General features: G+C 39.9%; 1 protein-coding gene across 1 annotated transcript in view; it reads right to left on the bottom strand.

Moving 5' to 3' along the window:
- Window positions 1–3,963: 3,963 nt before the first annotated feature.
- The window catches only part of slc6a8 (solute carrier family 6 member 8), a 44,576-nt gene continuing 36,282 nt past the window's right edge, over window positions 3,964–12,257 (bottom strand). Inside the window, exon 13 of the mRNA XM_085343808.1 lies at window positions 3,964–11,159. Within this exon, the coding sequence (XP_085199934.1) occupies window positions 11,025–11,159 (135 nt within the window). The 3' untranslated portion in view covers window positions 3,964–11,024. The remainder of the gene's footprint in view (window positions 11,160–12,257) is intronic.

The raw sequence follows: 12,257 nt of genomic DNA, 5'->3' as shown, positions 1-12,257 counted from the left end.
TCTGATTCTAAAGGAGTCGGAGGTTTTTCAGAAGCAAATAAAATTTGAGGAATGTTTCCTGGAAGTGATCTGGAAGCAGACCCTGTAAGTTGAAGCGTTACCACCTCAATCAGTGGTTTAAGATCTGCTGCATGTGTTTGTTCTGTTTCAGTCACAACCTTCAATAAACTGACAGAAACTCCGACAGCCCTTCATCAGGACGATTATATTCAGATCAAACTTTGTGTCGATTCTTTTTCTTTCTCGTGGCTAAACTTGGTGTCGCATCTTCACCTCCTCTTCACACTTAAAAAGGCAGCTGTTGGTCTAAATGGGCGTTTGGCATTAGAAACTGGTTTGAGCCGCACGGCCGAGCCTTCCCACCGTCCCGCTGGCTCATCTTTCTCCATAGATTATCCAGTATTTCTTGTCAGCTGCTTCCTGGAAGTTCAGACTGTGTTTGAGCCGTTCAGGCCTCAGTGAATATTTATAATGATCAACAGACCTGCTGCTTTCATGGCCACAGTGCATGCAGTACAGCAGAGGATTTGAAAGAAAATCTGATGTCCTGCTGGTTGAAGATCTGGTGTGTTTCGTTAAATATCATCTGATTGAATCTCCTTTAACATGGACTGTAGCCTGCTTTACTTTTCTTAGATGTTTCTTAAACACATCACATGACCACAGGAGGACAACAAGACTGATCACAGTCATAAAGTTACAGTTTGGAAACGAGGACAGCTATAAGGATATTCTGCCATAAGTCTAAACCAAAGACTAAGTGAAAAACTGATCGGAGTAAAAACATTTTCTTAAAAGTTTGTGTCTGTTTCAGGGTTTAGGTTTGATGGGATAGAATTAGGTTCAGCGTACAGGACTTGGCACGCAGTTGTGGTTGAAAGTAGAGTTAAGAAACTTAATGTGAACAAATGTCCTCAAAGATTTGGGCTTCTCCTCAGACACACAGGATTTTGCCTCATAACACTGACACAATAACTGACAGATGGCCATACGGTGATCTGTTAAATACGAGTGGAATACTGGACTTTTTGGGCCGAGCCTCTGACCATCCATCCGTCTTCTTAACCGCTCGGTGTCTACTTGAAACCTTTTTTTTTGTAATGGACTGAGAAACGTTGTGGGGTCTCTGTGAAAAAGTTCGAGAACCTAAATGAACCTAATAAGTGTGTATTTTGGACTGAGAGGTGAAACCTGAGTACCAGGACCCTAATACAAACAAATATACTACCAAAAGTTTGGACACAAACTTTTATTTTCATGAATATTTAAATTGTACATTCTTCCTGAAGGCATCAAAACTGAACGAACACATGCAAAAGTACGGAGCAAACAAAATAAATCCTAAATAAGTCTTAATATGTTTTATATTATAGATTCCTGAAAGTAGCCGCCCTTTGTTTTGTTACCAGCGCTGCAAACCCTTGAACGTCTCTCAGTCAGCTTCATGATGAAGTCACCTGAGATGGTTTCACTTCACATCTGTGCTTTGTGCCTCATTTGTGGTATTTCTTGCCTTCTTAATGAGGTTGAGACCATCAGCAGTGCAAAAGTCCGGTTGGCAGACAGCTGACAGCCCTGTTTGACAACTGTTAGAATTCAAGAACTGAAGTTCAGTCGGTCCAGGAAAATTCTTAAAACTTTGAATGAAGCGCAGTTTATGACCTCAGACACTAACTGAACTGAATAAAACATTTAGTCCTTTTTTTCTATGCTGGTCTCCAGGATCAACACATTATTGAGTGGAGGGCACACCGACTTAAAGGTATATTTAGCAGCTGCTCGACACGTGTGTGTGTGTGTGTGTGTGTGTGTGTGAGTGTGTGTGTGAGTGAGAGAGATCAGTTACAGCCAGGCTGAGCTTCTAAAAGCGTTTTCAGATATTTGATTTGACACTTGAAGCTCAACAGATGCAAAGTGTCATTTTATATTCACACAGGTCACCAGTTGCACTCTGTTGGCAGATTGAATTACAGATGTGGCGCACAATATCTGAGTAAGAAGAGCTCTGTGATGATCTGGAATAAATTTGGATAACAAAAGGAAAATAGATCAAAATTTGTCTGAGTGGTGTTTTTCACCCCCAAGTCGAACCAGTTTAACGCCGTGTCCCTTGTGAGAGTAAATGGATGACACAGTTTGGCTGCAATTTACTGAAGCAATCAGCTTCAATAAGCTTAAATAAAATAATTACACACAAAAAAACATCTCCAAATCAGTGAAGTCATTAGAAGTAGACCATGATTGATTTTAATGGATCATTGAGGCAAGCGTACGTACACCCAAGACCTTCAAGACCTGTCGAGGAGGTAATTTAGCCTTTAAATCAGCTGTGTTGGATCAAGGACACATCTAAAACCTGCAGGGCACCGGCCCTTGAGGCCTGGAGTTCCCTCACCCCTGACATAAAACCATATCTCCCCTCCTCCATGTGGTGACAGCAGATGGTTTGGTCCAGCTCCGCCCTCTGCCTCCTGTTTTGTTCACCTGGAGCAGCACACAGGTAATGAAGTTTAGTGTAAACCAAATGTGACGCACTGAAATACTGTCTAGTTATTAACTGTTTTTTAAATTGTGTGCTCATGGATAAAGCCAAGGACATTTCAGTGCACGAGAGTGGCTTCAGTGTATAAGCAACAACCTGCAGGGCTGAAAGATTAAGCTAGCATACAAGTACTCAAAGCTGAAGTTCCTCTAGTTACCACTTGAAGCTGCCTCCATTGGAGTTAATAGAGACAGACTCTTATTTTAAAATATATAAATTTAGAGATGAAAATAACATGTTTACATTGTGATATTATTCTGTTATTATATGTTACCTTATAGATGTAATCAAAATAGTTGAATTATGATATTGTTGTAGATCATATTATACCCTTTAAAATAGAGTGTGTGATCTGTATGTAGTTTAGTTCTCATTATACTTTTGAGTTAACAGAACATATTCACATATTAGTTCATTAGATAAAGGTGCATCCTTGATCTGCTGGGAATGTGTTACACTGTTTTCTTGACATGCTTAATTGTTGAATCATGAAGAGAAGGTTGTAAGCAGGAGACTCTGTGTCTAAAGACAGGGGAGATAGATAGACCACATTCCACACCCCCACCTTACAGAAAGCAGAGAAACAACTGCCGAGGTCATAACTTAGGCGCTGTAACAGAGAAAAAATGTGATGTTTTGGCTTTTACGACTAGCTGGGGGCCACTAGAGACTATAAAAAGCTGAGCAACCCGTCACCATTTTGAGACATGTGCCTGACCCTCTGGTAGCATCTCTCCCGTCCGGACGTTGTAATGCTCTGACTGTTGAATTGTATGGAAATAAATGATTGTTGATTGAGCATTTATACACCGAGTATTGTCCCTCCTTCAGCCCAAAGATTCAAAGAACTGCGTGTTTTCAACACTGGCCATCTAAAATTAGCATCTAATCTTTTCTAAAATTCAGGCGTTATGATGTATATGAAGACATTTTCCCACTTTAAGTTAAAAACTTTCACTTTCAGCACTGAAATAGCAGCATCCCATTAAAACTGGAGCCAACTAATAGATTAAAGCATCAGTTTCAGTGCCACAGTCACCAATGTTTGACTACATAAGGGGCAGAAGCATTCTGGCTGTAGAGCAGTGTTGTGTGAGGGAAGTGTGATGGTGAAAAAGTATTGGCCCCAGCAAAGAACCTTGTGGAACTCTATCATTAACTTTTGTTTGTCTTTATGTAAACAAATGAAATGTTCTCCTCTTGGTCACAGAGAGACGTCCATTGACTGAATCAGTCTGTTTTTTGCTTTAGGTTCCTGAAAATCTGACTCTGTGATTGACAAAATAATAAAGTGTGAATAAAAGAAGTGAAGTTTTATTAATGTGAACGTTAAACCAGTGGGATGTAACCAGTTAATAACTCTCCTTCAGTGGACCTTATATACTCCAATAACCACACAGATAGATCAGCTGTTTGTTGTGACATTAGTTTTATTGCTGTTAGTTTACTGGGTGGTGAATGAGCACAGTGATCACAGCAGCTGGCAGCATGGAGACCCTCGCAGGGGTCAAAGGTCGATGAAACACAGGTGACACCGACAGGGCTCAAAGTTAACTCTTTAACATTGACTCTGCAAAATTTTTGGCTGGTGACTCGTTAACATGAAGCCCCCGAGTTACGTTATTATCATTAGCACGACTACTAGTTACTTCGTTAAGCTACTTAATCAAGAGTCTGCTCTACAGTTATGTATGGAGGACTGTGGTTTACACAAATCACAAAGACACAGTTACAACACTGAGGGCACCATGTAGCTGTGTCTGAGCTGGGACAGAGGCAGGACCTGCTGGCTGAAGTCTTTCCTGTCTGTTGCGTGTACACGTTCACTCAGAATCTGTTATGTTACAGTGAATGGGTTCAGTTAATGAGATGATGTTTAGCTACGGTACTTTTGCCTGACTGTGATTGGATGGTTGTTTGGTTTTGTACTTTGCCTTCAGTGGAAGCTACTGTGACAGTCATTTCACTCACTTGACTTCCAATTTTAGCTTGATCTTGTGTACACGTCAGTGTTTTTATTGAACCCTTAATTGATTTCAGCAGGTTTTAATTGTCAGGGGTCTCTGTCTCTGTTTCCAGCCCAAACTTGATGACATTTCCCAGGGGAGGAGAGCGCCTCCTGCTGGTTCCACTGCTGCAAAAATCCCACCTGAGGTTAGCTTCCCAAAAAAATATTTCACACGGTGATATTTTTGGTTGTTTTTCCACAGCACCAGTTATTTGCTTTTCCCAGAAAACCTTCCTGTTCCGTCAAGAAACGAAACCTTAATGCATCATCTCGTTTCTTTGCGTGTTCCCTTTTAGGCTTCCGTAGTTCTGGTTTATTTGGATGTTAAATATTTTGGCAACTTATCGGCTGTAAAATAACCGCTAAACATTCTGCTAACATCTCTGCTGTGAGTGTTATCTACTTTATATGGGTCTGAGAACAGCAGGAGGATTCTGGGAAATAAACGCTCTCCACTGAAGGAAACCAGCTGAGCGAAGTATCATTTATCAAAAACCTGAAGTGAACAATCGGACAGTCAGAGCAACATGGACAAGTTCAGGGATAAAATTTAAATGTAAAAAAAGCATCCGTTCTGTTCTCTTTCATAAGATTTTAAAAGTTTTAACTTTATTGAATTAAAATATAAAACTTAAAAACTGAACATAAGAGCCTTTTCTGCTCTGCTAGTTGTTCCATCACCAAGTTTCAGGTGTGATTTCTGTCGTCCTTAATGCTACGTTTCTGATTTAATTTTTACAACTGCAAATTAGCATTAAAAATTTCGGCACAAAAAAAGATCTCAAAAAATTTAACTATGGATACATTCTGGATGTGCATTTCAAAATGCTGCATAAAAGTAATTTGCTAAAGATTTTCACATTCTGAGTACAACACATCGATGTTTGACTTATTTTTACTTTATTTTAGTTCTTACTCTTTAAAAATCAGTTTTTGTTTGTTTGTTTTTTATTTTTAAATACTTGTCTGAAAATGAAAATAACAGGCAGGCATTAAAAAGTTTGATATGTAAAAGGTCAGTTACATCAGTTACTGTTTATTTAAAAAAATAGTAAAGTGTGGCTTCAGTCCAGATGAGACCAGAACATTTCTCACTGTGAGAATCCAGATTGGGTCATTTTTGTTGTCTGAATGTCTGATTGTTCGTCCAGAAACACGCAGGCTGAAGCACAACCGTTTGCATAGCATGTTCAGTTCACACCATCACCTGTGACATCACTCACTTCAGCCTGAGTGAGGAAAACTAAAAAGAGCCACCTCCCTGCACCTGTGCAGGTGTTTTTTACAGCATCCAGCCTGGCCGTTTCCAGTCACAGTTTTGGATTAATGACTCTGTCACAACATGTGTTTTGGCAGAAGAGCACACAAACTGACATGAAACAACATTGATTTTGTAACATACATGTTCATTTTCTTAAATGGCTGTAGATTCTTTTTGTTTTTTCACACTCTGACCCACCCAGGCTCCAGTCCGGAAACAAGACGAGAACACTACAATACAACTTTTAAAAAAATCAAACATTGAACATTAAACTGTGAGTTTGATTGGTTATTGCTGCAAGCTTAGTTTTACTAATGAAATAGTTATCAGTGACATTAGTCACTGATAACTTAGTGAGTCATCTGTACATTTTAAAAAATTAGAAACTTTTTGTCTTTGATCCATTCTTGAATTAGTTGTGTACAATAACTGAAAGAAGGGTTTGTATTGAAGTATTTTTGAGCTGATGACTTTTGTTTTGGCTCCTAGAAGACGTCCCAGCACACTGCAGCAGAACGCTGCACAAAAGGCATCCTCGCTTTAGATTCTCATTTAAATATGAAAAGTTTGATCGACAGATGAATCCTAAACATTCTGGGAACTGGCTCATCTGAGCTCTGCACTCTTTCCCTTAAACCCCATTTAAGGTGGTTTTCTCTTTGAGAATTGTAAGAGAGTCTTTTGTGTATTTGGGTAGTAACTGTAAAAGTTCCAACCACAACAAGCTCCTCATGAGCAGGATTCCTCTTCTTTCTCTAATTTAAAACCCTTCTTTATTTTTCTCTTATACATTATTTTTTGTTCCCTTATTTTTGATTTGTTCACGTTTTTCTCAGCGAGAAGCACAATTATTTTCAGGTCACTGACTCTGAAGAAAACGGGAAGATTCTCAGGCTAACTATGGGCTTTTTCTTAAAACATCAAACTTTTAATATAGATTTACATCAGAGGTATTGATATAATTGAATAGTAGAAGTCATACCAAATCCAAAGAATTGTGTTTTTGAAGCATTTTTTTTATGCAGATGATGTTTGACTTTACAGCCCAAATACTGTTTTTAAGTCCCTTTGGTTGGTCTTCATAATTAGGTTTCCATTTGGTCTGAAAATGACTGAGTTTGTCTTGTTTGTGTCCATTATGCTATGTTGACTTCTTACTTTGCATAAACCAAACATGATAGAGGGCGACTGTTATCATTGTTGTAAAGGATGCAGGTTTTTGAACTCAACCATTTCATCCGACTCGTTTATTTGACTGGATTAAAAACCTCCATCCGTTCTGACTGAACAGGGCTTTAAGCCAGAGATTAAATACAGAAACCAGATTTGTGTCTGTTTTGCTGATTCTGCTAATGCTGTTCTTCACGTTCTTGGGTATCTGGCTGTAATTAAGGTCTTAAACTAACCGGTGGAGTATCTTAGTGTTTGTTTTGTTTATCTTTTCAGCTGCACGCATGTTGGCATTGTCACTCCAGGCCTGACCACCTCACTATACTGAGACAGTGAGTGGCAGGAGCTTCCTAATTACTTCAAATGGCAGTTACAGCAATTATCAGCAAATTTACTTTAAAGGATTGTTTGTCATACTTTTCTATCAAACTCAAGTAATGACGTGAGAGCCGTGGGGGGGTCGTTGGGAGAACACTGATATTGATTTAAAACCCAAAGAATAAAAATCATCTAAACCTAAAACTCTTCAAACACTTGAGCACTTTGAACATTAGAAGTCAGTAAAAGAGAGAACCCAACAATTCCCTTTTGAAGTTTGCTCAGATCCACATGAAACCTCGACAGTCTTCATATCACTGCATCGCAGCAAGCCCGCCGGAATAATAGCCCCGCCCTACGCTGGTTGTTCACGTCAGCTAGTCATACACCTGGTCAAAGGCCTCGCAGTATCAGTGTGTATCAGCAACATTAAATTTAAAAAAAAATTCAACATAAAAATCCCCAGTTTAAGTTGTTTTAAAGCATGACTTTTTGTTTTCATTGGTGTCGGAGAACTGTAAAGGTTCCCACAATCCCCTCCTGCTACCAGCCGGTACTGCTGACAAAACTTTGCATAAAAAGCCAAAAGAAATTTGCTTTGAAAGTCTCTGAATGAGGAGTGAGGTAGCCTGAAGCTCGAGGTACCGCTTTGCTTGTGCTTGCCAGCTAAACGTGAACAATCAGCCAGAAATCATCATCATCATCATCGCAATTATATACTGCATCAAATATAGATAACACACAAAGATATTCAATATATATATATTTGTCATATTGTATGTATCAGCAAAATAAAAGCCTCCATAAAATAAATCTCTGATTCATCTTACAATATGTAAAACAAAACGCGATTTCTAACACGATTCTTTTTTTTAAAGTGCTAGCAACATTATTTCTTTATTTTTTTTATTTATTTTTTTTACAGTAATGTGCAAATGTAGGTAATTTTCGCATATTTGACATTCTAATTGTTATAGTTCCCCATGATGGGTGGATGGTGAGGGGTTACTAGGAGACAGAGTTATAGACACGCCCCCGCAGACTGCTGATTGGTTTGATATAAACCAGAGCCATACACAGGACGTCCTGTAGGGCTCTGGGTTTGGCTAGTCAACCGTTCAGGCTCTAGAGTTAAGACAACAATGTAAGGCAATGCTTGGCACCACACTGAGTCCTCCGGCTCTCATCTCTCCACCAGCTGACCGGACGGCAGGTGAACACGGACTCGGTTTTAAAGTCAAATCAGGTCTTTTTCTGGTCTCCAGACTAAAGGTGCATTTTGGGTCCACTAAGCAAATCAGTGGAAGTCCTGTTGATAGTTTTTGTAGCTAATTTTGAGGTTCATATTTCACTTCAGCAATTTTTCTTAAATTTAAACACTGTTTGAAGTGTGTCAGTACTTTAGTGTCTGCTCATCTGTGTGGGGCTTTTTTGTGCAGACGATTTGCACAGGGTTCACACATTTCCAACGTTATAAAATCATTAACACTAGAAATTAGCCCCGTGCTATTTTTCAGTTAAAAAAAAAAAAAAAAAGGTGTAGCACCCAGCTAAATCATATTTATCAGTTTAAGCAATACAAATGACCCCTTACTGTCATTTTCTGCTGTTAATTTTACACAAATAATATTTAATTGTGTACAGTTACATAAATTTGTCTACGACTGACAGTGTGTGAGTGATTTCTTGTTTTAGTTTATTTTGCAGTCTAACTTCATGAATGTGAGTTAGTGTTACTCAGTCGATGCATTGTGTAAGGAAGAGCACCGATGTACTTATATTACCATTTTATTGATGCTAGTTTTCTTATTTCAATTCAGAAAGTATTTTATTCAAACCAATCTCACATCGATATTTCTTTTTCTTGAGGAATCTTAGAAACCTGTTAAATGTTTTGTGATAGATTCTAATATTGGACCTCTTGGTGGTTTTACGTACAGAGCAGTCACTAGAGTGTGAATGTCTAATTTCCATTACTGTGCGGAGACGAGGTTAACCACATACAGAGGCAGCGTTGCTTTTTGTGAGGAGCTACACCCAAAGGGAGGCCCTTAAAACAAATGGCTAGAATGATATGAACTCTGATCACACAGGAAAAGTTTAGGCGTATGAAACTGAGAATGTGAGATGGAAGGTGCCACCATCAGTGGTTCAGTAGGAAGAAGTGAGGTTTGGATGGAGGACTGCAGCATCGATGAGACAGAGACGAGGCAGAGAGAAGAGCTAACAGGTTGATTTTGGCAGCCTGGAGTCCTGGTCTAGGATCAGCCCTGCAGGGCGGGAAGCGCCCCATTTGGCACTTCAGTCAACCTGGGGGACACTGAACGAAGCCCGACCTCTGACCTGATTCGCACACAGGCCTGAACCTCCTCACAGGGAGGTCAGACACATGACAGGGAAGGGTTAAAGGTCAGATCCAGTGAGATTTCAGTCTAGTTTCAAATCAGTTTCAACAGCTGACGGCATCTGTGTGTTTGCATCTGGTTGGGGTTAAAAGCTCTGAGGAGATTTTACTGATCTTATTAATTGTTTTTGATTGGATTCAATTTAAAGCCCTTGTTATAACTCTGACTGAAGTCTCTCTGGACATTTCCCTCTGAGATCAGATCTGTTGTTGCAGATCAGAGGTCAGCGGTCAGAGAAGCACGACACTGCTCAGGAGCCAGGACTGTTCTGGGATCAGTAGTAAAAAGCTGGTGATTTGTAGTATTTAGCTTCAGCAGAGCTGCACCGATATATTGAAACGTTCAAAAGGAATCAGGGCATCAGTTTGAGTTTTAGGATTTGGGCCTCAACAATCAAAGTGCTCAAAGGGTGTCTGAGGGTGTTTTCAGGACTCCGAGCACAGTCTGGCTTCCTGGACCGCTGGTTTGCTTGATAACAGGAGGTTGAACTTTTTACTCTCCAGTCCCGGAGATCGTTCAACCCGATAGTTCTGGTTCTCGGTTGATCTTTTCTTCCATTTTTATGTTTGATGACGGGACTGCGTCTCAGACTATTTCCTGTCATTTATTAAATCCTGTTGCAAAGCAAATGACCTCTGTTAATTTTCTGGGGGTCAGTCAGTCTGTCTGTCTACAACTCTGTCTGTGTGAATAAACCGCCATTTTTTAAAATAAAAATCAGTGAGCACAAGTCCCTTTAACATTTAATGAGATGATTGTATGTAATGGCAGTTTATTAGTTAACGTTTCATCCCACCCACCCAGAGAGAAGAGCATTGATACTACCGATCATCGGTGATGGAGGAAAACTGACCTCTGACTTCGACCTCGACAGCAGACACTCTTTTGTTTTGTATTTTTAGAGAACACAAAATGATTCTGCCTTTAGTGAAAACTTTAGATTACCCTTATTTAGCATTTTATCCACATTCATGCAGAGTATTTCTTTTTCCCGGTTGTTCGTGGTTGTTGGAATTATGAAGCTTTCTGAAGGAGCTGTGTCACTCCTCTTCTGTTTTGTTCTTTTCTAGGTATTAAAAAAAAAATCTTTAGCGTTGGTTATTTTGGTGACATGAAGAGACCAACTGATCAATAGGTCCAAGGAGACCCATCAATCAATTAATCGAAGGGCAAAGGCAATCAATCAGTCCACAAATCTAATCAATCACTTCGAGTCCTTTCTGAGGCCTCTGTATGGGTTGGAGGTAAAGCTGAAGGTCGAGTGTGGTGCTGTCGGTTGTCTGGTCGGAGGTGGATGGATGGACGGGGATGGAGTCCTGCCTACATGACACTCTCGAAGATGATGACTTTGTTGTCATCGATGCCAGGCGACATGGAGCTCAAGGACTTGATATCCGGGGCCATGTACTCCAAGTGATGGGCTCCCCACACCGGAGTGGTCAGGTGGGCCCAACGCTGCAAGACATCAACAAACACGTGGTCACACAGATTGCAAGTCATGTGATCTGGAGGAATCGCTTGGTTTGATTAAAGCTTTTCCTGTTTAGAAGTTAGACATGCTGACCTGGACTGTGCAAACTAAATTATCTCCATTTCAAAGCAAATACTTTTTGTGTTTCTAGACGTATACCCAACAAAATTTCCTTAGTGAGGCCTCGGTCACAAAAATATGTCTTGCTATCCTCCAACTGGTTGCAAGAGGTTGCAGTCTGTCACTAGGTCTCAAAGACAATACTGTTCCTAAAACATCCTTGTGATTGCTTTGATCACTAGCTGATGGCCATGGTCACCTAAAATTAGCATGGAAGATGACAACTTATCTGTCAAGGAGAACTAGTGGCAGCCAGCACCTCAGGGGAGCAACCGGTAGTTTGGTGATTTTCTCCAACCAATCCACCACCTAACCTTCTATGTGCCCCTCTGTTACACTCATAAGTCAAGTTAACCCATTTCAGCAGAGGTGTAGGTGCTAGCTAGAAAGCTCGATGTTTCCAGACTTTCTACAACAGCACCAGTCCAACTGTACTCGCTCTCCCCTCTCCATCGAACTTAACCTGTCACTTCCAGATCCTTGAGCTTATCATGATGCATGATGCATGTTTATTGACTTATTTGTATTTAATACAGCTGCGTTAAAGTTAATTGTTCTGCAAAACTGTAGCAGGTGATTAACTGTAAAATAAAAATTCTTAGCCAAAGTTGGTTCAACAAGCTTAGAAACCAGAACGTTCAGAGAAGAAAAGTTTAATTAATTCATCTGTAATGTTGCATGTGTTTTATTATTCATTTAAGGTATATTTCCCAGAATTTGAAGGGTAACATGTGTCACCACGTGTGCTTATGTTACAACAACGACTCTATATAAAGTTGGGCAGCGTGATGTGATATCTTAGAAATGACCTCTGCTGTCACTCAATAGGAGTGTTTGCATTAGTTTAAGTCACATGTTCTGCTCTTCATACCGAGCTACGAGCGCTGGGACATACATTACAGTTACATAAAACCTTATTTTAAACCAAATTTCAGGTAGACTGAGGTTTGCCTTTTACATTT

The sequence above is a fragment of the Diplotaxodon limnothrissa genome, linkage group LG20, assembly GCF_057381915.1.
Source record: "Diplotaxodon limnothrissa isolate DT_005_m linkage group LG20, D_limnothrissa_male_GT1.1, whole genome shotgun sequence".
NCBI classification, from domain to species: domain Eukaryota; kingdom Metazoa; phylum Chordata; class Actinopteri; order Cichliformes; family Cichlidae; genus Diplotaxodon; species Diplotaxodon limnothrissa.
This window is presented reverse-complemented; position numbering and strand designations above follow the sequence as displayed.